Consider the following 23272-nt stretch of genomic DNA (forward strand, 5'->3'; position numbering starts at 1 on the left):
AGAAGATGGAGTTCCGTGTTGTTAGCTTAGCTTAGGCGGTGTGCTTACTAGAATGATAACAACGTTATGAAGCGTCTTAATCATTATAATATAATGATTGTATGTTACTGTTAGTTCATAACAGTTAAGGGTGAATTCGCCTCAGCTTTGCAGCATGGGCTTTCTTTCAAAATGGTAAATGTTGTTGCTTGACGTTGAATGTTTGCTAGTTTATGTGATGAGGGATCATATGGCTAAATAAGGATCAAGCTAACTCTTTGAAGCTAGTTTACTAAATATAAGGTTATTGCTTAGCTAACTCAACAAATAGAGAACATTTACATGCATTTAAATCGATTTAATGTAACGATTTCAGTAATAAGCAGTGCAGTGTAAAGTAACATGTACATTTACTCAAGTACTCTTCTGACAGACTTGTACTTTACTAGAGTATTTTAATTGTTTGCTTGAACTCATACTCCACTACAATTCAGAGGCTAATAGTATACTTTTACTCTTTATTTTGCACTGTATTCCAACAGTCTGGTACTTCTACTTTTACTCAAGTATAAGATCTGAGTACTTCTCCCACCTCTGGTAATCAGGTGCGTTTTCCTCTCAGTTTTGCAGATAACTTGGAGAGTTCTGCTGCCATGTAGATCTGCTCACTGGCTGCTGTTCTCCGTGTTTACATCCCTGTTGCCGCTTCAATGGGGAAAAGGAAAGACATGATTCACCCCAGGTTCCTCGGTGAGTAAATAACAGTACTGGCATTTACAGTCTTTCTCAGTCACTACATTTCTCAGATGACAATTAAAACAGACTCTCAGTTTGTAGTTCATTGGATTCGTTTTCACAAACCAGTTGTCCTAAGATGTGGAGCACATTTTATATTCATATTAATAATAACACACATGTATCTCATGTATCTGTGTCTCCCCTCTCTTCCTCTCAGGTGAGGGCGGCTCCAGCCTGCACAGCGTTCACAAGCGCAAACACAAAAAACACAAGAAGCACAAGAGGAAGCACCACAGCTTCCCCGAGGCCCCGGAGCCCCCCCCGGTCCCTCGGCCCCCCCCACAGCTCCGACTCAAGATCAAACTGGGGGGGCAGACGCTGGGGACCAAGAGGTGAGGGGGGGGGGGAAGTCTAAATATGAAGTAATTTCCATCCAAACCCAGTCCCTCACTGATTTCTGTTTCCTCTCCCAGTGTTCCCACCTTCACCGTGCACCCCGGTGTCGCCTGTCCTCCCTCTCCTTTGATGATTATTAACAATGTTGATAATGACGATGACTCGGATGATGATGATGACTCAGATGATGGTGATGGTGACGACGATGAGCCGTCTGTGCCTTTGGAGCAGTATCGAGCCTGGCTTGGTGAGTTCAATGTTAAGATGTAAGGTCAAATGCTAAATACTGGAACTTGACACCACATGATTCTCCAAAGATCAATCTAGGTGGACAGATTGTTGGTTTTCTGTTCATTTCTCTCATTTTTGCTTTTTAAATATTTGACAGTTTTATCTCTTAACACGTCAACTTTATTTCTTTTTATGTGGTCACACGACACGGGTTGGGGAAACCCAAAGATCCCCAGAACAGTAGTAAAACTACAACCAAGAGTATTAAGTGTATCACATTGATGCAAAAACATTAACTTGCACCGGTACAGTACTCTAAGATCTCTCCATATATGATACTTCTTTTATGAGTAGCCTTTAAAAACATATTATGTACCTTAATTGTCAGTTGAACAACATCCAATGACAGCTAAACAAAAGCTTTAATGCTTGTGAATGTTCCCTTTATTCACATCAAAAGCCTTTCTTACTCCGAGGCGCACAGTGGATGCTAGTTAACCTCAGCTGTATTTCAGTTGTACCATGGTGAGGATTTATTTTCTGGACCCCACATTCATCATGTTTATCCGGTTTGTATTGCGTCAGACGAAGACAGTAACCTGGCCACATCCCCTATGCCAGACATAGACTCAGACTCCATGATGGTGCCCGTGGACGAGGAGGAGCGGTGGCTCGAGGCTCTGGAGAAAGGAGAGCTCGACGACAACGGGGAGCTGAAGAAGGAGGTGGACGAGTCTCTGCTCACAGCGCGGCAGGTGAGGAGGAGGAGAGACACTGAACTCTCATCACCTGTTAGTCAGAACATGCTTTAAGGTGGAACGTGTAAGACTAGGATTTCATTTAGACATTTCAGTTGGATATTTGTCTTGTGTTACAGAGTGCATGTGGCTAGGCTTTACAGATGGTTGCTTTTATAAGTTGCTATAAACAAGTGGCCGTTTATGTAATTAACTCAGTTCCTATTCTACTTATTCTGCAATCTATTTAAGTTCTGACTCACAGGAGGCGGATCAAACTTAAACAAGGGTATTATTGAAAGTAAATGATAGCGTTAAAGCAACTGATTTCCATCCAAATGACATCTTGCGAGCTTCACTACAGACTTGATGATTTAATCACATGCCATATCACTGAATTCAATATCTAATACTTGGTGAAATGGTCAAAAACTTGTTGTGATACTAACTTGCAGACTTCCAGCATCTTACTAGCATACCGTAGTGAAAAACTATTTTGAGTCACTAAAAGCTGCTTTAGGGCAGGATCGCCTGTCGTAAATAAATAACAGGAAAATACAGGAACTGAAACATTAATTTAGCATGGTCCACTTATATCAATATATACAAAAAACGGAGGTAGTAATTTACCTGATGTTCAACAAATATGTAATCTGTCATGCCAACATGTTCTCTCAAATATAAACGTGTGCTTTAAGGAGTGTTTTTGTCGTGTTTTCAGAAAGCGCTGTTACACAAGCAGCAGACCCAGCCGCTCCTGGAGCTGCCGATGGGCTACAAGGAGAAGGAGATGACGGCGGAGATGATGCAGAAGCGGGAGGAGCGAGCGCGGAAGAGACGCCTGCAGGCGGCCAAGAAGGCGGAGGACAGCAAGAACCAGACCATCGAGAGGCTGACCAAAACCAGCAAGGCCAAGATCAAGAGCATGAGGGAGAGGAAGTCCAAGCTGAGCCAGAGCCCCATGGTGCGCTACCGAGACAACGCCCTGGGAATGAACATCTCCTTCCCCTCGGGGGTTCCTGCTCCGACCCCCACCCCCCCCTCTGCTCCTCCTGCAACCCCCCTGACCTGCGGGGTCACCGGCTGCCCTAACATCAAGAGGTACGCCTGCTCCAAGAGCGGGGTGCCCCTCTGCAGCCTCGAGTGCTACAAGAGGAACATGCTGCTGGTTCAGAGCGCTGCGTGAACTCTAAAGGACGAATGAACTCTGTTACTACATCCGGATGAAGGTGCATACAGACTACATCCTCAAACATTTGAATGGATGCGTCTGGAAAGGATCATTTGAACTCGACACAAATCATTTCAGGACTGAATCTTTTTTGTTGTTGCCGTGTCATCCTTATAATAATGGTTTTCCCTGGTCACACAATTCAATTATGTTCATTATAAAATGCAGAATTCTAAGATATGTTTGCCGAGTCTTAATCAATACTGATAAGATTCATATTTGTTGGATATGTTTGGAGAAAGAATAGCATTATTTCCACTCCCTTTGTCAGTAATGTAGAATTATGTTGTGGAGACGGACAAACAATAAAAGAGAGTTGCTTCTTTAATTGACTTCGTTATTACAAAACTGTACATCTTAAATAAAGTATCATTTATTTGTTCCAACACTGCAAGTTGTTACAGCCTTATTTGCTGTCAACATGAAGCATAGCTGCAGCAGAATAGTTTCAGTTGGTCCAGCTTAGTAAACGTTAGGGCGTCTGCTCTTAACAGGTAAACACATTTTCTGAGGTATTCACTGATTGGCTTTTCACTTACACAAACACACATATATATATATTATTAAGACATCTGTGGTCGGCAACAAAGCACAAAACCATGACCTGGTTAGAACTCACTGCTATTTGCTTATCGCTGCTGTTATCTGCAGAACATCATCTCTGAAATAGAGTCCCTTTGTTAGATCCAGACTACGTGCAGATAATCCCCAACAGTTTTTCCTGAGAGTTCAACAGATGCTAAGAAGTGTCCATAGTGTCCATCCTTCTCGTCACAGATCTGATCACAAGGCCAGGCCGAAGGAGAGTCTGAAGGCCATCTCTACGGGAACCTCTGCCACCGAGTCGTGGAAACACACGTAGAACTCCTGAGGGACCGGCTCGAGCAGCATGCGACTGAGACATGGAAAAATACATTAGACTAGGGGGGGAAAGGCAGGCGTGATATTTTCAGCAAATTACCCAGAATGCAATTTTGGAAGTTAGAGATGATCATGAAATGTCATAAGACACACAGATAGATCAAAACCTTTTTTTTTTTATGTACTTCTAAAAATAGTTAAAAGCACAAATTAAGGCAAAACGCTCTCAAGTAGAACGGGGAATTTTGAGCCTAATTTGAATAGTTCCATCCAGGTACTCCATAGTTATCATGTAATAGGATAAAGTGTACCCTATCACCCAGTAGGTCATGGTGGGAGCGGGCTTCCTCTGGTCCGTCCAGTTCTCAGGTTTGCACTGAAACAGGACCCCGTGCTCCTTCACTGGGCCGAGACCCCAGCCCTGAGGCCGGTCTGCAGCGCGCCGGCCCTGCAGGGGGACAGGTCATTCATTCATTATACTGTCGATTTGTTTTGCATATTTTGGACATACTATGTTTTTTTTTCAGAACATTTCACATGTATTTTCTTTAGCATATTTTGGACATCCCCTCTGTGGGACGAATAAAGGTATTCGGATGTCGTTTTTTTGCATGTTCCGACATAACTATACTATGTCGTTTTTTGCATATTTGCAACTATTATACTATACTAGTTGCAAATACGCAAAAAATGACAGTATAGTATTTTTGAAAACGATATAGTATAGTAGTAGTATAGTATGGTGTTTTTTTGCATATTTTCGACATAGTATGACGTTTCTTTGCATATTTTCAAAATACTATACTCTGTGTTTTTTTGCATATTTTCAAAATACTATACTCTGTGTTTTTTTGCATATTTTCGACATAGTATGACGTTTCTTTGCATATTTTCGACACAGTATGTTGATCAGATACGGTCTGCGGTTCTAAACACATTTCTTCATGGCCTCCTAGAGGTGACCCACCCTGGCCGGCAGGCTCTGCTGGAACGCAGCGCGGATGGAGAGGCAGCAGTGGTGGAAGTTGCGGATGAGCTGCGGGTGGATGGAGCCGCTGAGCTGAGCCTCCTCCCTGTGGGTCGGAGCGATGAAGATCCCCTGGACACTCTCCATCACGACGTAGTGGAACAACGTGTTCTCTGCCCCAGAGGTCAGTCTGTCACAACAAGAAGCTTTTTAGCAAGTTCTAGCCAAAATTAAAAAAAACACAAGAAATGCATCTCATCACCCACTTCATGGTGTTGTACATCTCCTCCGTCTCCCTTTCCGTCAGGGTCTTCTTCAGGGTGCCCAGGAAGAATGGGTTCGGATGCTTCATCCTGGGAATCTGATGACAAAGCAAACATTATTACCCTGTGAGTGTGGTACGTTAACAAAAATCATTGGGTGGACACACCATTTAGCCTGTTCTTTTATATGTACATGACAGGTGTCAGGGCATAGAAAGGTTTCATTCTAATACTGTTCTGTATTCCAACTAAAAACATGTTTTGTGACCTTCCTTTGTATATCTAGCCTCAAGGAAAGACTCCAACTGTACCTTAAAGAGTCCTCCGCTGCCTCCACTCCCCTCAGACCCTCCGGACCCCAGGGAGTCCCGACGGCCCCCCAGCTTTCTCCCCGAGTCCGGTGTAGAGTGTGGACTGAGGCCTGGAGCCAGTGATGTCCCAGCATCCATCTGGCCCTCGCTGCCGCTGTCCGATTGGCTCCTCTGAGGGCTGCTCCGCCGGGCCCTCTCTCCGAACAGGCTGCGGCCCCTCGACCCCCCCGAGGAGCCTCTGACGGCCCCCGCCAGCTTACTGAAGACGGGGGAGGACGAGGCGAGGCTGTCCAGGCGGTCGCGGGCCGCGGGGAGGAACCAGTCGGCACAGGACAGGCAAGGGGCCGGGGGGGCGTTCAGGCGCTCCTCAACACCAGCCTGCAACACCTCCAGCTGCAGCAGGGTGGCCTTCACCTGGGCTCAGAGAGGAAATAGAAATAGTGAAATAGTAGCAATTTGTTTGGTGTGCATTTGACAATAAAAACCTTTAAAAAATGAATGTCGCAGTACTTCTATTTTTGTCCCTTTATCCTTCCTCGTCAGTATAGTGGACAGTATCTCCGCCTATTTACATTGAATAGGCTGTAAGAGTGACTAGGTAATATGTTAGGCATTAGCTTTGAAGAATAACAAGGTTCACCTGATCTACGTAGACACAGTCGGGTCCTGGAGAGCCCAGAGCTGCTGAAGCACAGCCGCCGGCCTCCAGCAGCACGCACTGCATGAAGTGCCTCTGAGGGAGGGGGAGGGGGAGAGAGAGAGAGAGAGGAGAGAGAGAGAGAGAGAGAGAGAGGAGAGAGAGAGAGAGGAGAGAGAGGAGAGGAGAGAGAGAGAGAGAGAGAGAGAGAGAGAGAGAGAGAGAGAGAGAGACAGGAGAGAGACAGAGAGAGAGAGAGAGAGAGAGAGAGAGGAAGGATTACAAGGGGAAAATATAACTTGTACCATACACAAATATAACTGAGTAGAAATCGGGCAACAAGGAGTGATTGGTGTGGAGGAAATTCTTAAGAGAAACTGATAAATGATTGATGGACAAAGTGTGTCTTTGTTATATTTAATAAAGTAATAAAGAAAGTCAATATACAAGTGAAATCCCAAATGGATAGAGAAGTTCTGCACCCCGAGCACAGCTGACAGTCGCACTGTTGGAGCCATAATGCATGTGTCTTTGTTTGTATTTTACCTGCACGTGTAATTAATGATGCAGTTCCAACTTTCTACACTAGATGGAGTATTCACTCGTGTGAGTGTGTATAAATGTAACCACTGGGTGATCAGGTGCAGGTGGTTTGGGACGGAAGCAAACAGTTTTCGACCGTGTCGGCAGAAGCCGTGTCAATATGAGCTGTGTGTGTTAAACCTGTTTGTATTCAGCGTGACTGGCGTGCATATTATACTGGTATCTGAATGGTAACAACAAAATAAATGGATCGATGGATTGAAAGATATACACTCGTATGGACATTGTTTTGTCATCTGGAACACGCGTCCGAACTTAGTTCTCCGGTTCCCATCCATTACAATACAAATCTGAATAATATCATGTTTTGTTTGAAATCATTTCATTTTTGAGCAGTCGCATGTTGTGACGTGTGTGTGACGTGTGTGTGACGTGTGAGGTTAAGGACACAAGTTCCCTCGCTTTTTTCTTTTTGCATACAAGTGATTCAGCTATTGTATTACAAGAATTAGCAGTGATGGATATTTCTGGGACGTTTAAGGCGTCTACTTCTGCACTAAGGTAGGACACTGGTTAATAGACATATTGTAGCGTGTTCAAGTAACCAAGGGATATAGTAGTTATCAAATAAGTATAAGATGTGCACAGTTATGATAAGTTTCACAGTTATGTAATGCACTGTTGTTGGGGGGAGAGACCGCCCCTTCCATATGAGAGTGTGTGTGTACGGCGGGCATGAGGCGTGCATGACGGGACGAGTTGTGTTCGTATGTGGGAAAGTCGTATACTCAGTGCGGTGAACGCTGGCTTTATTGCTACTGTATCCGTAGCACCCCACGCAATAGTTGGGACCGTGTACTGACGTCAGTAAAAAAAGGTTTGCCCCCCCAAAGCGCAAATGTCAAACTCCGCCTATGCACTACACACACTATAAAGTAGAGAGAATATCCAACTGGTCCCACCATTACATTCCCTTTATTATCTAAACATCCCCACCATTAAACCATGAAACCCCCCAGTCCTTAACCAGTTGCATATCCCCCTTTACTTCCTTTGCCCTCCTGCAATGTAAACCCTTAACATATGTCTCTGTTAAACACATACAAGACTACATTACAATGTAACAGGCAATCAGAGTATAAGACCAGATGTTTAAAATGATTATATGATCATGTGACACGACAGTTGGCCTCCTCCTCACCAGCCCCACTATGAGGAGGAAGTGGCGTCCTTGGGGTTGGCTGAATCCTGGGTTGTTGGTGCTCGCTCTCTGCTGGGGGAACACCTCCCTCCAGATGACCAGCTGACCCACGCGCTGCTCAGAGGCCAGAGGCAGCAGGCAGTAGTGCTGGCAGTACAGGCACACGTCCAGCAGGTCCTCTTTAGGCAGGTGGTTGGCGATCAGGTAGGACTGCAAGGGGAGCGTGGAGACAATTAAGTGCAGTTTTTATCAAACAAATGAAGGGTTTAAAGCCAGCAGTGTGAGTGAAAATACATTTGATAGAGTGGAATAAAACCACTTCTACGCTGCTATGGACAATCTTGCACTAATGTACATCCCCAAAGATATTGAAGTAACTGTTATTTTGTATATATTGATTGTTGTGCTTTTATCTTAATGTGTGCATATGTGTCTGTTGATTGTGTATATATATAGGATATACATATTTTATACATATTTTTATATATATTTGTATTCGGGATTGTGGGAAACGGTATTTCAATCTCTCTTGACTTTGAAGTACAAAAAGCACGTTTCCAATATCATTGTTTAGTTAACTGCAGTGAACGATACAGACAGGGCTTTGTTGAGCTCCATTTTTAAAACAGAAGGAAACAATGCATTCTCATTATCTCTATAAACAAAGCTTTCCTAAAGGTCCCACTTCATTCCCATGTGGAATGATAAAACACATCTAAATACCAAGATAAGATTCTTCCCTTCATGCTAAGTGATTCTCACACCTTCACTGGTACAGGGTAGAGCTCACTGTCCCCCGTTTGTACTTGGTTAATATTTGATCAGAGTCATCAGGTTGGTGATTAGTCACAGAGCCATCGCCATCGTGTGAGAAAGCTTCTGATAGCTGGCTGCTGTTGCCATACCCTTAGATGCATAAGTGGGTCTTTTTTGACCCGGTGAGGTGGTTTTCTTGAAGTATCTTTGTAATTACATTTTGATATGAGTGATATGAGATATGAGTGATATGAGAGATATGAGTGATATGAGATATGAGTGATATGAGATATGAGTGATATGAGTGATATGAGTGATATGAGTGATATGAGATATGAGTGATATGAGTGATATGAGTGATATGAGTGATATGAGATATGAGTGATATGAGTGATATGAGTGATATGAGTGATATGAGTGATATGAGTGATATGAGTGATATGAGATATGAGTGATATGAGTTATGAGTGATATGAGATATGAGTGATATGAGTGATATGAGATATGAGTGATATGAGTGATATGAGTGATATGAGATATGAGTGATATGAGTGATATGAGTGATATGAGTGATATGAGATATGAGTGATATGAGTGATATGAGTGATATGAGATATGAGTGATATGAGTGATATGAGTGATATGAGATATGAGTGATATGAGTGATATGAGATATGAGTGATATGAGTGATATGAGATATGAGTGATATGAGTGATATGAGTGATATGAGTGATATGAGTGATATGAGTGATATGTGATATGAGATATGAGCGAGTGTGTTTTCACTGAGACCCCTACCTTGTAGAACAAACAGGAGCCAAGAATGACATACAGACGCCTCAGGCCAAAAAAGTCCTCGGACTGTTAGAGAAGGAAATAAAGATAAATAAATACAACAAAGAGAGTAGTGACATTGTTTGACCTCGATACAAATTGGACCTATTATAAACCAGGAACTCTTTAAACAACAATGAACAAATAAGGAAACTTAACAAAGCTTGCCGCGATGATAATATAAAAAACACATTTAAATGGAGCTTCAATTGAACTCAACCACTTCCTGTATGAATCTTCCCTCGCTCTCACTTTGTCTGACCTAAAGTGCTGCTTCATGTAATCGGTTAGCGCTGCACGTACACAGGAAAACCAGACATTAGCTTCTCATTAATAATACAGGTACACGAACACAACTCTAAAAATAGTCTGACCTTTCCTCTCCCCTGCTGAGGCCAGAAAACAGATGGCATCTCAGCTAACAAGCTGCCAACTAATAAATAGCAGGATTAAGGAACATGTGTGGGTCTAAAGCCTACAGCACCTATTTGTAATTGGCTAAATTGTTATGATAGATTCCTAACAGGTGGCATGGATATAAAAGTATGTAACGCTTGACGGCAGTACTGGTGTGTTTTCTCACCATTTCTCCAAAATCAGAAGACTCGAAATCAGAGAGAACAGTATCCACCTCCATCTGTAGAGAGAGAACATCAGATAAAAGCTTAATAGCATTTAAAATATGTTAAATCTTTTTGTATTTCCAAGTATGTAAGGTGTTATCTAAAGTCTTAACACCTGCTTTTATCCACTAAAATCATGTACATCATTACATTTGCATCTATTTTCAATACAGATACTCTATGAATGATGTATTTGTTACATTTCCAACATTGGACACTAGAGGGCGCCATTGCTACATTTTAAAACAACTTCTTCACAACCAACATTACATTTTTTTTTATAAAAGAGACACTGCAATAAACAAATATCTGTTACCACTGCATTTACTTCGACTCCATCACGAATTAAATGTCTAAATTATATTCTTGTCTCTGTCCCCTCTCTACCCCACAGAGAGAAATGAACCTTGATTTCTGGAGGCAGCGTGAGCCATCGGACCGCCGGCAGTCCGTCCAGAAAGAGGGTCCCTGAGACGTCGGTGGGGGGGGCGGAGGAGCCGTCCCTCAGGCGAGACGGCTGGATGAGCTGCTGGAAGAACAGGCAGAAGAAGTGGTCCAACCTGGGGGCGTGGTCCGCCTGACAGAACGCTCTACAGAGGACACAATGAAGAATAGGTCATTCATAGGACTACAGAAGAATGATTACATTATCAAGAACTACAAATACCATGGCTGCCTTTGGATTGCCATCAGGGCGTAGATATGCTCTACCTGCTCTTCAGACAAATCGCTTTTCAAAGTCATTCATCCCCTCTGAACTCAACCTTTTAAATTCTTGATATGTTTTTTAACTTGATTATTCATCTATTGGGATGCTATGAAACTACTTATCGTGTGAATTGGAATGATCCACATCCCGGCTCCCGGGTGTATCTGTGTGCTTTCTTCCTGTATGTTCCTGCCTGTGTCCATGACATAAGCTTTCCTATGTGTCTTTCCTATGTGTCTTCCCTTTAGTCTTTCCTATGTGTCTTCCCTTTAGTCTTTCCTATGTGTCTTCCCTTTAGTCTTTCCTATGTGTCTTTCCTATGTGTCTTCCCTTTAGTCTTTCCTATGTGTCTTCCCTTTAGTCTTTCCTATGTGTCTTTCCTATGTGTCTTCCCTTTAGTCTTTCCTATGTGTCTTTCCTATGTGTCTTCCCTTTAGTCTTTCCTATGTGTCTTTCCTATGTGTCTTCCCTTTTGTCTTTCCTATGTGTCTTCCCTTTAGTCTTTCCTATGTGTCTTCCCTTTAGTCTTTCCTATGTGTCTTCCCTTTAGTCTTTCCTATGTGTCTTCCCTTTAGTCTTTCCTATGTGTCTTCCCTTTAGTCTTTCCTATGTGTCTTTCCTATGCGTCTTCCCTTTAGTCTTTCCTATGTGTCTTTCCTATGTGTCTTCCCTTTAGTCTTTCCTATGTGTCTTTCCTATGTGTCTTCCCTTTTGTCTTTCCTATGTGTCTTCCCTTTAGTCTTTCCTATGTGTCTTCCCTTTAGTCTTTCCTATGTGTCTTCCCTTTAGTCTTTCCTATGTGTCTTCCCTTTAGTCTTTCCTATGTGTCTTCCCTTTAGTCTTTCCTATGTGTCTTTCCTATGTGTCTTCCCTTTAGTCTTTCCTATGTGTCTTCCCTTTAGTCTTTCCTATGTGTCTTTCCTATGTGTCTTCCCTTTAGTCTTTCCTATGTGTCTTCCCTTTAGTCTTTCCTATGTGTCTTCCCTTTAGTCTTTCCTATGTGTCTTTCCTATGTGTCTTCCCTTTAGTCTTTCCTATGTGTCTTTCCTTTAGTCTTTCCTATGTGTCCTTGCGAGGAGAAAAACATGTGTGTCCCACCCATTTATAATTTCAACAAAGACTTCTTTGTTGAAATGATAAATGGGTGGAACACACATGTTTTTCTTGTAATATATTTAGCATTAAGCAGAACAAAATGACTGCCAAAAAGGGGCAGTTTGACCCGGCTCTCTCAGCAGGACCACAGGAAAGCAGAGAGCGGCCCACCTGTCCAAGGAGCCGTACATCACTTTCAGGGTCCGGACCACGTCTCCCACCACCGTCTGCAGACACAGCAGAGGAACTCTGGGAGGAAACAGAGACATGTTGAACCCAGACATGAATGAACTTCAGCGGATGTCATCAAATACCTGGACCTACTGCCAGGAACCATGAAGTAAAAACATTTGTATAGGGTTTTTTTCTCAACGTTGGTGTTCCTCAAAAAACTGAGATGATGATTGATCGGGTTGACCTGGTTTCTAAAAATATAAAAAGTGGGGTAAAATGAGTCGTCTCATGAGCAACCACAAGCTCCTTAAAGGAGGTATTCATGCTGCCAGCAGAGGACAAAAAGAAGACCGTACGCATGTTGAAATAGTTTTAACAGATACTGCTCTTAAATACGTCTCCACTTCTAAAAATAAAGCTTATTTCTAATCTCTTAAAAATGTGCAACTGCCATATGAAATTCAATCTTGCCGGGCGATGTCTACGTTGTTTTTTTCATCAGTCTGCAGTTAAAATGAAATATGGAGGAGGTATCTTTCAGTGTCTGTGGGAAACGTGTGCTACCTCTCAGCAGGAAGACCGATAACTAGAAGATTGTTGCTTTCTTTCCAGTAGCCCACATGGACCAGCTGCTTCCCGAGCAGGAGAGAAGAGCTGGGGGAGAGGATAGAGGAGACGAGTGAGCAAAGTGTAGAACATCCAGGAATGAACTGGGAGAAAAGTTAGTTATTTGAGGGGAACTACAACTGGGATTAAATGTTAACCCACCTGAGTATCCTTCCTCCTGTGACGTTCTCCAGCATGTCACACAGCGTGAGGAAGATCCCCCTCACTCCCTTCAGCTGCCCCGATGCTTCGGACGCAGGGTACTGGTACAAGATCTCCTCCTGCAGACACAGTCACACAGAGATAAAAGGTTAAAGTGTTGCCGTGTGTCACAAAGATATATATATTCAGCTAAAAGAAACCTCTCCGGTGAGCCTATCAACCAAACGAAATGTCACATAAAAAGGGTTTTACTGTTCAACCCATTTTCCCTTTGGAGCGGATATCTACATGTCACTTTAAAAGATTAATGTTCCTAAAATATTTGACATGTCGGACTGTCCAGAGTAAAGAAAAGTAGATTCAGGAAGTTAAGGAATTTGACTGAAGCTCAGAGAAACTCATCAGTGCTTCCTGTAATATGTGCACACAAATCGTTTTCATGGTTGAAGTATGAACATTATTTCTGACTATTGACGAGAGGGTTCTTCAGGCAGATTCAGTGTATAGTTTGTAAGATTCCTCGCAGCACGCTGGCAACTTTAAAGAATACAGAGAGGATAAGAGCTGAGCCGCTGAGGGGATAAGAGCACAGAGGACTGGGTGAGGGGATACAAACCTTGAATGAACGGGCCCCTCGTAGCCTTGCCAACCAGAACACAAAAACAACAGCAATAGCCATCACTTAAGCTACGTCTCGTCTGTACATACAAGCCAGAAAATGCTCAGATCACAAAATCATCACACAGCGAAGAATCAAAATACCACTGTGGTTTCTAGCCTGCAACCGAAGGACTACCAAATCAAAGTGGATGCTCATGCACGACACTGTCATTTAGGAAATCCACCGCTGGCTGATGTGGCTGCAGACATCACGAACTCTACTCTGATGTTTGGGTGAAAAAAACAAAAAAATCTGGCTTGCAGATACAAAAAAGGAACTTCAGTTTAACGGTACAAGAAAATAATATCCTGTTAATTAATAGGTGTCTAGGATGAGAGTAAATACTTTTGAGTAAATGAAAGAAATGGATCATTTATGACACTGTGGAAAAAGGCATATGCTCTTCAGGACACTACACAATATATCTGAATGCACATTGTAACCATGACTGTTGAATTTTTATTATTTATTTCATTGTCTTTTATTTATGATCTTGTACTTGTGTTTTCTATCATTGTTATAAGCCAAGAAAAGCCACACGTACAATGTGATTTCTCTGTTTTGTTTCTCCATTATGTACAAACTTAACTCAATAAAAAAAGGTGTCTAGGAAATGAGTGTAGTTTGCTTTTAGAGGAAGTAAACCCACTGTGAAAACAATATAAAATAGGGACACAATGGGGACCAAAAATGATTAATTTTTTGTATATACTACTGTACTTTAGCAAAGATGGCATGTGTGGATTCACCCTAAAGAGATTAAAAAGACAGGCGCTTCACTCTGGGGTGAGGCAGCCTCATCCTCCCCCCTTTCTCTCTGTTTTCTGTCACTGGCACCCACAGGATTTGGAGACCGTCCAGAGCAGAAGTTTTCTCTAGAAGTCTGACCTAAAAGCTTTCCACTCCTGTGCTTGAGATTTCCCATTCAAATCAGGTCATTCTTAACACTCAGATATAAGAATACAGCTCACTTCTTCTGTTTCAAATCCAGTTTTATAGCTGCTCTCAGTCAAATCACCCACTAAGAAAAATGTGATCCTAAAAGGGGTAAAGTGGACTGTTCCCACTAGAGTTAAATGTATCCTTTCGCTACGCCGCTCTCTCCTAATTATTTTGACCCTTATCCTACTTCACAGATATCTGGTTACTCATTCACATGCTGCCTCCTGCTTATTTAAAAATAAAAAAACATGTCGTCCCTGGGTGGGCTTGAACCACCAACCTTTCGGTTAACAGCCGAACGCGCTAACCAATTGCGCCACAGAGACAGCTGCACCAACATGGGTGGAGCTTATATATAAGCTTACGGGTGGGGGTTGCCTGCTCTAAGGAGCTCAGCATTTGCTAAGCAGACACTGGGGATTGTTTCATAACACTTTGTTTTACAGCCAAAAAGGAGATTTTTTTGATTATCTCAGACTTCAGTTGAAGCATTTCCATTCTCACTCTTTATAGTGCAAAATCACTCAAGGCTTTTATTGTCATGTGTACATAGCTACAGTGTAGTTATGACAATGGAAATCTTAGGTCACAGGCTCCTCCAACAGTGCAACACAATAAAACAGATAAAATAGTGCAAGTAAACAAAATAAAATAGAATAGAATTAGTGCAGAATAGTCTATATACAAGTAATTGGAATATATTGATACATTATGCACAAACAATGATGTTGTTTCACATAAAATCACTTTTAAAGCAACCAGGGCAATGGAATAACAGAAAACCATGCACAGAAGGAGGAAATGGACCAAGATAAGGTTTCAATGGAAGTTAAGATCGAAGTCTTTCATGAGGTTTGTTGGTTAATTTGTCATTCATTTCCTGTCAAAGGTGCATAAATGTTTTTATGATACACTTCACACACACACCGACTGACCTCTTCCTGCGGTGACGCCGAGTCCAGTTTGAGCGAGAGGAACATGACGATGTGCGGGACGTGTGCGATGGACATCTGAAGCTCGGCGGTGTCTTCGCCCCACAGCAGACGCACCAGCTGGCTGACGGGAGGAGAGGCCTTCGTCTTACGGACCGAGGAAGTGTCCTCAGTCCTGCTGTCGTCCGTCGGAGCCAACGTCTCCAACAACAGCCTCACCTGGCAGAGGAGAGATGACAAATATCAATCAAAGTGTATTTGTAGAGCACGATATCACACATTCTTTGTCTCGGGGGGCTTTACGGTTTGAACAGAATGCGAAAGTCTAAATGCTAGAAAGGATAATATGTCTATATATAAGGAGAAGATAGATCCAGGTGCATGTCAACAGAAACAACAAAATATAAAAGGGTAGATGGTTTTGAATATCCAGTAATGTTGTTAAAAAACAACAACAAAACACATGTATCCTGTTATAATTAACATTCTAATATAACTGCATCAGGCTGCTTTTTAGTCCCTGCTAAGAGTTCATTCATTCTTTAAAAGGAGCCACTATGGTGCTCCATGGTTACACTTGGCAATGTTCATGTGTCTGTTGAAAGAGGTGAGCGTGTGTGTGTGTGTGTGTGTGTGTGTGTGTGTGTGTGTGTGTGTGTGTGTGTGTGTGTGTGTGTGTGTGTGTGTGGTGCGCTGCCAACAGGGAGAAAACCCTTCAATCATTACACGATCATTGAGGAAAAGGCAGGATGGAGATCGTCTGGGAGAAAGTCACACGACCATCCAGAGCTAACCGCGGCATAACAAATTGCAGGGATCTGTGTTAGGGTTTTTTGTTTTTGTGAGCTTGTCTGAGCGTGTTTGAGTCAATTATAACCAGACCCTTGCAACCCGAAGGAATCTTCTCTTGTTCATGCAGTCTTTTTTTTACTTTCCATACCACATTTCTCTATTTTACAGAAACAGAAACGGAGCAGCACGGTAATCTAACTAGCACTCGTATGGAAACACATGCAGACACAGTTAGATGAGATACTCCAACAAATGTCGTAGTTAAAGCAATCTGTCAAATCTATATTTAAATATTGTACACTACGTCTGATCATATTTTGAGAAAATGAATACATGCAGAAATACTCAAAACTTCAAAAAGGGATAGAATATGCCGGTAGTCCGTTAAGATGCTTATTGACAAAATAATGTCATGCATTATATGGTTAAAACTTCAAACTTCAAACCGTTGTTGCTGGACGGTTCTCGAACAACAGAAGAGGTATGCAGTTAAACTGATGTTAATGAATTTGTTCCATAGTGGCCAATAAGTGTTAAATAAAGACTGTTAACCCAAATAAATACAATTTAAAAAAGGAAACATAAACCCCGAATAAGAGATCCACCAATGCAACCTTTTCCGCACTAACCACATCTGAAAATAAATAAATCTGTCTGTTGTTGAATGTACTTTCTATGAAGACTAATGCTGTGTGTCAGTAGTGTGAGGAGTTTTCCCTTAGCGAAGCATTTAGAGAAAAAGCAGAACAAACTCAAAACAGTGGAGGTTCTGCTGGGATTTGACCTCAACCCACTATGAAACGTACAGATCCAGTTAAACCACTAACTGGACACGTCCCACTACATTATGGTGTTTGACTGTGTATGCTATATGCCATTTTATTGAACACTCACATACAGGGGAGTACAGATCATGTTTCCGAAACCAACCCAAGCTCCGAGAAATAAATGGGGTGTTGAGGTTGTTACTTTCCACAAAATGTGGGTTTATACGGTACCTACCAAATACATAGAAGGAAATAAATATCATATTCCCCGGGATAAAATGTTGAAACAGTATTTTTCTAATCCAACCATCACTTCAAGAACTCCCGGAGGCCTGTCAGCGGGAACCACAGGCGCCGGCATCTGGGCTGCGAGCCATTTTAACCAAAAGTAGCGTTATTATTAAAGAAGAGCCCAATAGGGGTGGAAAAAAAAATACATGTGACGGACCGTTCAATTGGTGATTCTGAGTCCTTGAAGTCAGAGGTTGTGAAAGGGATATCTACAATTGTTTGCAAGAGAAAGCTTTGGTTATATTGAGATGAGGAATTCATGAAAATGGGTTTAGGCTTAACCTCAAATTTGAACAATCACGGGGTGAAGATGCTGAGTGGGCTAACTGCAGCACTTTCTCTCGTCATGAATAAAAAGGATGTGGTTAGTGCGGAGAGCGCTCTCTCTGGAATTCCAGTCTGTTGATGTCAGTCATTCAGCCACCACACACACACACACACACACACACACCCACACACACACACCCACACACCCACACACAGGAGACTGACTTTAATACTAATATTTATTCTTGCAGAAATAATAGGTGCCGTGTGGGAGGGCTGGCAGACAGAAAAACATCCTCCAACACAATCATCCTGTCAGCAATACAAACTCTATTTGAAGTGTCTCGAGGGTCATCGTGGTGTCTGGGGAACCTTGTATTTTGCCCCTGCTCTTTTCCCTACAGTGTAATTTAGTTTCCGACTACATCTTCTAATCAGCTGCGCGTCCAAACCCGCAACAGCTTCCTGTGGGCGCCGAGAAAAAAAGCGTCGCACCGCAGTCCCGTCTATCTGCCAGCCGCCCGGTCACACTCTGTCATTTGCAAATTCCTACTTTTTGATGGTCTGCTTTCTCGGTAGAAACGCACGACCGGATATTTCAGCTGCAAATCAAAAGGATCGTTTCTCAGTAATTGAGGGTTTTCGAATGTCAAACAGCGCTGACTTCTGCTTTCTATTCACATTTGAGCAGTTTAGATGAACCCATGCATTTCAAAGTACTTTAATGTCTATATTTACAGTTTGGGACAAGACACGCACATTGTGGGCCTCCTATAAGAAAGGGACTAACAATGTTTTGATCAATATTGATTGCTAACACCTCCAAACTGTTGTTGCTGTGCTTTTATTTCAAAGGTTTACACACACCTGCGTAGGTCCTGGGATGCAGGACAGAACCCTCTCGATGTTTTCCGAGGAAACGTCCACATCGTCCACCGCCACGAGCACATCACCTGATCAAGCACGAAGAAAAAGGACATTTATCATTAGGAAACCTGGCTTGAACTTTAAGATAGAAAATAAAACCAACTAATAAATAGTGTGGATGTTTAACCCGCTGACATATTTGAATTTGATTTGTCGCACCTCAGGAGCAAGAAAGGAAAGTAGAAAAACCAGAAAGGGAGGAGATGATAGATAATATATTCACAGGTGAGGGTAATGCTGTCCACAATAAAGGACATTTATTTCACGATAAATTGAAACAACGTAAGCATAGCATCAACGATTTATGACAGCTATGAGGTTTTTAATCCCCGAAATTAAGCGTCGAACAAAACGGTATAAAAAGATATTTGTCTATTGTCTGTGTTGTCCATAAATGTGTGTCACGATGGGTACAATATCCTTCGAATGCTTACAAAATACATTAACCTGATCCTTAATCTGAGCTTCTGGAAGGCAAACTGAAAAGGGATATGCCACCATTACAGGTGACTAAATAAAACCCTGACTAAAAGGACATATTTCTCAGTCTGGGATGAGATACATGCCTCTAAATGTTTACTTGGCTTAACAACAGAGTATTATGGCAATGTGCTTCTGCTCTATGCACTTGGCTGTAAAGACCCAGTAAGAAGCCGATAAAAGGCTCCACCTGCTCTGTGTGCAGGGAGGCTGAACACCATCTCAGTAACGGAGCTATTCCAGGTATCTTACCACTCTAATTGTTTAAGCAAGCTGCATAAAAGCTTCTCAGTTACTCGTGTGGGAAGTCATTTGTGTTGAAGCTCGACGTTCCTCGATCTATTAAAAACTGTCCGATCATTAACCCTCATAGGAGACAATCACTTCAGAGGAGACAAGCTTTCCATCAGACATTTCCTCAGGACCAGGAGCTTTATTTTCTTCAGGAAGTGTACTGAAAGCTCCACTAGGACTGAATATACTTGCTGCTAAGAGTTAGCAATGAGAAGTAGCTATTAAACACCTTAGTGGTTTCTCAAAACAGAAACTATGACTAAGGTTTTTATCACTCTGTAGTTGTTGCTATGGATTAATGTTTCTGAACGAGTTTGACACACCAAGGCTAGTGATTTGTGTACATTTACTCATAATAATAACAATAACACAGACTCATTATGAATGCTGTGGGCTGTTTTTCTCAAGATGACTGTGTTGTATTATTTGCAGCCCCGTGATCTGGCAGTGCATTTGTGTGGAGTGGAAATGTAGATGACTCAGTATGACTGCTATTGAAATCAGACGAAGCTGCATTTTCCAATTGATTCTTTTAGAGGACGGGGAAAGTGAGTCAGTGACAAAAGTATGTTATATTTATCAAAATAAAATGTTCCTCCAAAGCTTTTTAGATATATCCCTCGTCTACTGAGGTCTGTACGGGTGTCTTAGCCAACTTGAAACATGTTTTACTGCTTTGAAAACTAACATGAAAATGTCTTTCTGATATTTGTTTAGTTTTGCACAAGGTTAATAACGGCTGACTCTTTGAATTTAAGTATAATAATAATAATAAAGCTTTATTTATAGCACTTTTCATACAACACATGCAGCTCAAGGTGCTTTACAAAATGACACAAAAATAAATAAATAATGGTTTCTCTCTGACACATAAGACACAAGACAACTGAGTCGATGCGACAATATAAAACCCCATGAAACCATGGTCTTACCAATTAGGATTTGTCCACATTTGATGGCCGGGCTGTTGGGTATCAATCCATGGACGGTCAGTCTGTCCTCCTGTCGGACCTCCGGAGGGTCCCCCAACCCTCGGCTCCAGGAGGCTCGATGCACCACCCCCAGCAGCGCCTCCAGCAGGCCTCCACCTTCACAGAGCGGTGCAGAAGACCCTGCCAGACGTTTGGGGTTGAGGTACACACACACTTCCTTCAGCTGCTGGACCGTCACAGCCTGCCTCTGACCCGGCTGGTTCTTCAGGATGGACGCTGGAGCAGAGTTCTCTTTACCCTCATCCTTTCCTCCGCCTTTGCGCTGAGATGGCCGACGTTTTCTCCTCAGGATCCTGGCTAGCCGTTTGAGCGTGGGTTCGCCTTTAGTCCGAGAGGCGCATCGCTGCTTCTTGTTTTGCTCGGTGAGGATCTCGGCCTCCTTTTCGCTAAAGCGGACGTGATTAGTGGCCACACTTTGATTGGCGTTGGCCAGTGCAGCCTCCTCTTCGCCCTCACTCAGCTCCAGGTAGAAAAGCTCTCCGTTCTTCTGGATGTCGTCGAGCCATTCTGGTTCCAAGTCACTGAGAGAGAAAAGGGGATTGAAAGACGCGTACGATTAAAAGGCAGAGTGGTATGGAACTGGGAAGAGATGGTAAAGTATGAGAGATGTACCATCAATTGTACTTAATATGATGTTACAGGATTTTATAACATTTGGGAGGTTGGATATCTTGATATTACTTCTGGTCTAAAAGGCTATGCTAAGCTTAGGTGAAATGAGTGAATATGTGAACAATAAATGCCTCCCCTTGCCTGCCACTATATCAATATAACTGTTTCTCTCCTGAAAGGAATTATGGTGAAATATTATTTATGAAGTGTCAGTATTTAGGCGATGCTTGTGAAAATGTGTGCAACTTGTCTCCAAATTATGAATCGATACTGAGACAATTTTACTATTGTCAGAGCTGTACATGTATGAAGGAAAAAAACTAAACTATAACATGTACAAAGCATGATCACATGCATGTCCAAAATAGTGTATGTTGTAATAGTGATATTTCCGTGTGGCTTTTCTCTATTTAAACCTGATTTGAAGAAGCTGTGGTAAGCAGCTTTGATGTTTTATCCATAAATGTACTGAGGGTGGCGAGAAGCATACAATTATTTATGAAGGTTTACGTCGCAAATTGAAAACAGTCCCCAAAGAGCCATGAAAAGCAAAAGGGAGGAGAGATGGAAACTGAGTGGATGTGAAGACACACTCCCTCAAAGCTGGACACATATTTACATTAACAAGCACTTCTTATGATCACAAACCAACTTAGCTTCTTTAATCAAACAGTGCTTCTTAAAATAAAACTATGGACTAACTATTTAAGACACAAAAGAGACAAATAATGTAAGTATTTAACAGAAAGTCAATCAGAACTTTGTTCGTCTACAACAGTAAAATGCTACACGATGCAACACTATTATATATTTAGGTCACATATATAGATATAATTATATAAACACTAAAAGGCCATTCTTCTGCAAAATGATTACTTTGACTTGTTATACTTTAAGTACATATTACTAAGAATACTTTAGTACTTTTACTTAAGGTTTTGAATGCAGGACTTTTACTTGTAATAAAGTAATTTGACAATAACGTATTGTTAATGTTACTAAAGCATCTGAATACTTCTTCCCCCTCTGAAGGAGCCACACCAAAGCTCAAGTTTTAAATGGGAAAGGAACACCATCAAAATGTTTGAGTGTCGCGTTACAGGATCTCCTGCTAACAAACTTTTCTGTTTGCTAGCTAGTTCAAACATCTGTCAAATCTTCAGTAGATTTACGGGGTTTCATAATGTCAACTCCGCGTATATACGGTGTGTTTGTTTGTTGTCTAAAAGAGGATAAGTGTTTGTTTGTTGTCTAAAAGATGATACATTATCTTCTTACTCTGAGTAGTCGGAGCTGTTGAAACTTGATGTGGATTCACAGTCAGTACCGTGCATTTCAACACCGTCTTCTTCTGTTTTCCCGCCACAAACATATGTATCGATACACTTTCGGGCGTCTGCAGTCGCCATGTTGATTACGAGACGTTTTATTCCCCATGCAATGCGAGATACTTCTTAAAAAAGCTAAACTTTTTACCAAAACAAACGCTGCTGTTCTGTCGCCATGTTGGAACTCGTTGACGAGCTGACTGGCCACGGTGTGATCACGTGATTCTAAAGAGAGCAATCTGATTGGTGGACGGTGCAGTTGCCCCTAACAACACAGAAGCTTTCTGTTGCCTTGCTGTCTCGGGCATGGGCAGGCAAGTGCGTGCTAGTTTACTTGGCAGCACGAGACTCTCGCACGCTAAATAATGTATTTACCACACATAAAACACCAAATACGTTGTTTTACAATATCTACAGGAACATTTAATTAACCCTATACACAAAAACACCGGGTAGGTACAGTTTATTAAAATAACACGGTGTAAAATACATCAGAATGTTTGAGAACAACGCTTGGAGTGGGACTGAGGATACAATAACAACTAATTAAATGAACTTTAGAGCGCATTTTTACAATTTTTTGTACGTTTGTGGCATTTAAAATGTTGCATATAATGTCCCCTCTTTCTCCACCTCCCTACCGACCTGCACGAGTCATTTAAATCCCCTCCGGTATTTACCAAAGCCACTACGACCAAACAAAAGCACAACACTTTAGGTGTGTGTAAAAAAGAGAAAATAAAGGTAATTGTGCCATCCGTGCATCGTGTGAATTTGCTACTGACCTGTAAAGAAGAACACTGCGAATTGAATCAAAGTCCTCCAAGTTTTTAGAGAATGATCCTCCATCTATAGAAATGTTAAACATCATTTGTGCGTCATGTTTTATAGCCCCGGCAATAACGCTGCGTTAACTCCAATTGTCCGGTGAA

The 23272-nt window shown here is 42.0% G+C and overlaps 2 protein-coding genes and 1 non-coding gene across 5 annotated transcripts; 1 reads left to right on the top strand and 2 right to left on the bottom strand.

Annotated features, from left to right (window-relative positions):
• Positions 1-6: 6 nt before the first annotated feature.
• ino80b (INO80 complex subunit B) lies at positions 7-3640 on the top strand. 3 transcript variants are annotated; one of them, XM_034150198.1, is made up of 6 exons: positions 7-174; positions 602-729; positions 935-1109; positions 1191-1360; positions 1930-2099; positions 2803-3267. In XM_034150198.1, the coding sequence occupies exons 2-6, from the start codon at positions 690-692 to the stop codon at positions 3265-3267; spliced, it is 1020 nt and encodes a 339-aa protein (XP_034006089.1). In that variant the 5' UTR covers positions 7-174; positions 602-689. The 3 variants fall into 3 exon arrangements, with proteins under 3 accessions (XP_034006089.1, XP_034006091.1, XP_034006090.1); XM_034150200.1 differs by having other exon boundaries at positions 10-174; positions 1966-2099; positions 2803-3640; XM_034150199.1 differs by lacking the exon at positions 7-174 and having other exon boundaries at positions 690-729; positions 2803-3640.
• intu (inturned planar cell polarity protein) lies at positions 3619-22506 on the bottom strand. Its single transcript, XM_034150193.1, has 17 exons — positions 22291-22506; positions 20341-20921; positions 18575-18660; positions 15594-15809; positions 13056-13174; positions 12852-12941; positions 12285-12362; positions 10716-10899; positions 10270-10323; positions 9651-9713; positions 8096-8305; positions 6355-6447; positions 5715-6128; positions 5407-5501; positions 5141-5330; positions 4485-4621; positions 3619-4207 (listed from the first exon to the last, which is right to left on the bottom strand). Exons 1-17 carry the CDS (start codon positions 22419-22421, stop codon positions 4096-4098), a joined length of 2853 nt encoding a protein of 950 aa, XP_034006084.1. The 5' UTR covers positions 22422-22506; the 3' UTR covers positions 3619-4095.
• Positions 14911-14984, bottom strand: trnan-guu. Its single transcript has one exon. It is a non-coding gene; the product is annotated as a tRNA-Asn (tRNA).
• Positions 22507-23272: the final 766 nt, after the last annotated feature.

This window comes from Trematomus bernacchii, unplaced genomic scaffold (assembly GCF_902827165.1).
Source record: "Trematomus bernacchii unplaced genomic scaffold, fTreBer1.1, whole genome shotgun sequence".
NCBI lineage: Eukaryota > Metazoa > Chordata > Actinopteri > Perciformes > Nototheniidae > Trematomus > Trematomus bernacchii.

What these genes read in the sequence shown, in the direction of transcription:
- ino80b (XM_034150198.1), top strand. Translation starts at nt 690, where the DNA reads ATGGGGAAAAGGAAAGACATGATTCACCCCAGGTTCCTCG. An exon ending in CAGACGCTGGGGACCAAGAG is followed by an intron (nt 1,110 to 1,190) that starts GTGAGGGGGGGG and finishes TTCCTCTCCCAG; the next exon opens with TGTTCCCACCTTCACCGTGC. An exon ending in CTCTGCTCACAGCGCGGCAG is followed by an intron (nt 2,100 to 2,802) that starts GTGAGGAGGAGG and finishes TCGTGTTTTCAG; the next exon opens with AAAGCGCTGTTACACAAGCA.
- intu (XM_034150193.1), bottom strand. Translation starts at nt 22,421, where the DNA reads ATGGCGACTGCAGACGCCCGAAAGTGTATCGATACATATGTTTGTGGC. An exon ending in GCTCCTGTTTGTTCTACAAG is followed by an intron (nt 8,306 to 9,650) that starts GTAGGGGTCTCA and finishes CTCCCCTTGCAG; the next exon opens with TCCTACCTGATCGCCAACCA. An exon ending in GAGATGTACAACACCATGAA is followed by an intron (nt 5,331 to 5,406) that starts GTGGGTGATGAG and finishes TTGTTGTGACAG; the next exon opens with ACTGACCTCTGGGGCAGAGA.